The sequence below is a fragment of the Olea europaea genome, unplaced genomic scaffold (assembly GCF_002742605.1).
Source record: "Olea europaea var. sylvestris unplaced genomic scaffold, O_europaea_v1 scaffold11851, whole genome shotgun sequence".
Classification (NCBI taxonomy): Eukaryota; Viridiplantae; Streptophyta; class Magnoliopsida; order Lamiales; family Oleaceae; genus Olea; species Olea europaea.
The window spans coordinates 1-3554 of record NW_019229262.1 but is presented as its reverse complement, the minus strand read 5'-3'; the positions used below and the strand labels follow the sequence as shown (position 1 = coordinate 3554).

Here is a 3554-nt window from a genome sequence, read left to right as displayed (position 1 = left end):
TTTGTTGATGTTCAATTGACAGCAGGTCCAAGCATGTGTACAAGCTTTTATATTATTTTCTCCTTATACATGGGATACACAGTAGAGGTAGCCCTCCCTTTCCCCAAACTCCTCCCAGTGAGACTGGAACCTCAAAACACACACACAGAGTTTGATTCTTTAATCATGTATACGTCTCATTATTTTACAAGCTCAATTGTATTGAACTATTACATCATTTTAGAGTTTGTAGAGGAGACAACAGGTATGTGTGTGAGTATTATGCAAGGAAAGAAGGAGAAAGGGAGAGGAATCCAATATCTGCAATGGACATGCTGCCAAATTCCTATTTATTGGAAAACCGTGCACGAGCATTAAAAAAAGGCAGCTGAGCTCTAAGAAATCAACATAGCATTTTTCCCGAATTGCTATTGCTTCAAATTATCCATCCCAATATAGCCCAAGCTTTTATCCACAAAGTTTGTGAGCTGCATCAATAGATAAGTTTCTTACCCATTCACTCTTTAAAATCCAAAGTACACATTCTTATGAGAAATTCCGAAGCATGATAGCATATTTTCCTCAACTTGTCCTTTGTTATAAACTTCATCTTCCATACTTTACATATCATTAAGAGCATGGTTTGTCGGGCTTACAAGATGTGGGCCCTATAGAATGTGTGAATAATAATTATGTTTGACTAGCTTAAAAAAACTAAGCTTTGACAAACATGCACCAAATGTGACACTTGTGAATATTGTGGATTCTTCATCGTCTAATATTTTCTATAAACAATTTCATTTTTTGCCAAAGAATAAAGATTATTATAAAATATATTCTCCCTATAATGGAATGAAACGGTATGAAGGGTACCTTTTTTATCCCAATCAACACGGCATCGAGCACAATGTATCATATCAAAAGAAAGGGATGGATATGGTAATTGCTTTGAAGTAAATGAGCCAATCATTGCTGGAAGCCCTCTTTCGAGAGTTAGTTGAACCTGACTGCCAGAAGCCTCATAGTTTGCTATACATATGGTCAATAGTTGGTTTGAAAACAGACGTGCCCCAAAACTGCCATACCCACACTCTATATCCAAGATGTTTCGAACCTGAACATGGAATAAAAACATCATGCAATTATACTTTGGAATTAGAAAAGGAATTTCAATTATTACTGTAATTTATTACAGACATGACAACATACAGTAGATTGAGAAAAATATGAATAATCTGAGAAACTACCAAGGTGCAGTAAATCCATAAATATGAGCAATAAAATTGTGTAAAATTGGTGGAACAAAGAAAGTTCTGAAAGACATTATGGCAAGCTAATTATCGGACAACCAAATAGTTTTCATAATCTACTTGAATCTTATTATACATGAACCAAATTACCAAAATCAACAGCAAACATAGATAATGGATACTAAGCAAACGATTCCTATTTATCACTCATCTAAATATACCACAGTCCATGCATTTTCCCACTGTCTTGACTTAACTACACAAAAACATGAGTAGAGTATATCCACAGCATCTAAAATAAAATTTGCAAACTCAACGTCGTGAAAAAGCGTCTGCCTATCTAAGACATGTGACAGCTGGCTGATGGAATGTAATGCAAGTCAAATTGTGCAAGATATATTTGGTGATCTACATAAAACATTGATTTAGAATGCTGGGGCAACTCCACTCACATATTACGTTTTATTTATCCATTTCTGTTTTTTTTTAAAAATATATCATAACATCAGATCCAACAGCAATAAAGAGTGGGTAGGTAAATAACGATGAAAATGAATCAAAGCTGAGAAAGCAGATTTATTAATTTTGCAAATGAATATCCACTCACTCCAGCTTGTATAAAGTAGGATTCATTTCTTAGCCCAATCATTTCAGCAATTTGATGTGTGTAGTCTTCGACATCAAATGTTGAATATCCTGAACGGAAGGAGATCTGGTCTTCATCTAACATCATCATCCTGTATTTGCAACAGAAGGAAAGATAAAATTTAAGTTTTTAACATTATGCTTTTATTCGACAGCTGAAACTAGCTCTTCCACTCACCTCTTTGTCAAACTTCCTGAGGAGAGCACCTCCTGTGCTGTAATATTAACATTGGCGAACCAGATGACATCTCTTCCACTAGGCCACCTAAGGGGAATCTTATAATTCATGGGCGGAAGAACCAAGCAATGTTGGTTTGACCCATGTGCACAATGGCGGTTGTACTCTTCACCCTCAGAAAAGCCGGAAGCAAGATTTTCAGAAACATTGAAGCATGGTACAAAGTTTTCTGCCTCTTGAGAACAATATTCCAATTCTCTCAACCTCAAGGAACCCTGAGAGAGCTCACTGATCTCATACAACTCTGACACCAGTTGCTCTTGAAGCCGCCTATATCCATGAGATATTTGACCTCTGGATGACGATGATATGGAAATTGTCCACCAAAAGGATCCAGCCAGAGCAAGAATTACAATAACTATTAAACTGAATTTGAGTAAAGCAAGTGACAATTTATGCCGATTCCTCAGATTCCCAGGGCTGAAGGGATCAGATACAAAACCATTGTCACTGAAACTGTGTTTTGAAGACAAGCTATCCAGGGAGAGAAACCGAAAGAATCTGATAGATAAATATGTATTATGAGAACCATTTGTACGACTTCGATCCACATCTTCCTTTTCTATCTTTTCTTTCATCTGAGAGTCATCCCAGAAATCATTACTGTTTCCCAAGATTCGCACACCTCCCCCAGATGAACCTCGGTGAAGTGGCCTCGACATTTTTTCAACCTGAATAACCACACAGACACATCATACAGAAGTAAAGAGCAAAAATGGAAAATCTACAAATTATAACAATCACATCGATAAAGCTCTAAATATGATGAAAAAACAAATGGTACCTCGGGAAAGATCCCGTCCCAAATTACAGTCTAGATCCATTGAACTCAAACAATACACGATATGTTGAGACTGGAAAACAAGTATTTTGAATATCACTTCTAAAAACAGAGTTTTTTATTGCACACGTGAACTGAACTATAAATGGAAATAGAAAATGCAGAATTGAATTAAAACAAGAACAGTAAATTGACTAGATTCATTTATAACAAAATAAATTGCCAGTTCATGTAAATGAGTAATTAGTATTTACCTTACGGCCACCAAGTAAAAAAGAGTAACAAATAGAGTTGAAACAAAATTAAAATTGAGCTAATCTTCATACAAATGTAAAAAGTAGAACAACGCCCAGATATGAATATGCTGAAAACCTAGTTAGATCAATTACATATGATACAGCAAAAACTCTTGTTTTGAGCAAAGTAAGCAAAAACTCAAAACAACAAGCGAAGTAGTTGAAAAAACGACAGTTTTACCTTAAAAGATGCAAATAAACCAAGAAACCGAGGACTCCCTCAATTTCAGCCTACTCAGCTGCGGATTTTCATCAAATTTCACAAACCCAAGATTTGTCTTTTCTCAATCTCTCACTATTTCTTCCCCTTTCACACGCTTACTGATTCACAGAGTAACGATATTCTCTTCTCTTCTCTTCTCTTC

At 35.8% G+C, this 3554-nt stretch overlaps 1 protein-coding gene across 1 annotated transcript; it reads right to left on the bottom strand.

Annotated features, from left to right (window-relative positions):
* Positions 1-8: 8 nt before the first annotated feature.
* LOC111373962 (probable pectin methyltransferase QUA2) lies at positions 9-3548 on the bottom strand. The gene is made up of 5 exons (XM_022996564.1): positions 3371-3548; positions 2053-2783; positions 1837-1966; positions 853-1093; positions 9-467 (listed from the first exon to the last, which is right to left on the bottom strand). Exons 2-5 carry the CDS (start codon positions 2772-2774, stop codon positions 448-450), a joined length of 1113 nt encoding a protein of 370 aa, XP_022852332.1. The 5' UTR covers positions 2775-2783; positions 3371-3548; the 3' UTR covers positions 9-447.
* Between the last annotated feature and the right edge of the window lie 6 nt (positions 3549-3554).

What these genes read in the sequence shown, in the direction of transcription:
- LOC111373962 (XM_022996564.1), bottom strand. Translation starts at nt 2,774, where the DNA reads ATGTCGAGGCCACTTCACCGAGGTTCATCTGGGGGAGGTGTGCGAATC. An exon ending in TCAGGAAGTTTGACAAAGAG is followed by an intron (nt 1,967 to 2,052) that starts GTGAGTGGAAGA and finishes TTGCAAATACAG; the next exon opens with GATGATGATGTTAGATGAAG. An exon ending in TGTTGATTGGGATAAAAAAG is followed by an intron (nt 468 to 852) that starts GTACCCTTCATA and finishes CTATTGATGCAG; the next exon opens with CTCACAAACTTTGTGGATAA.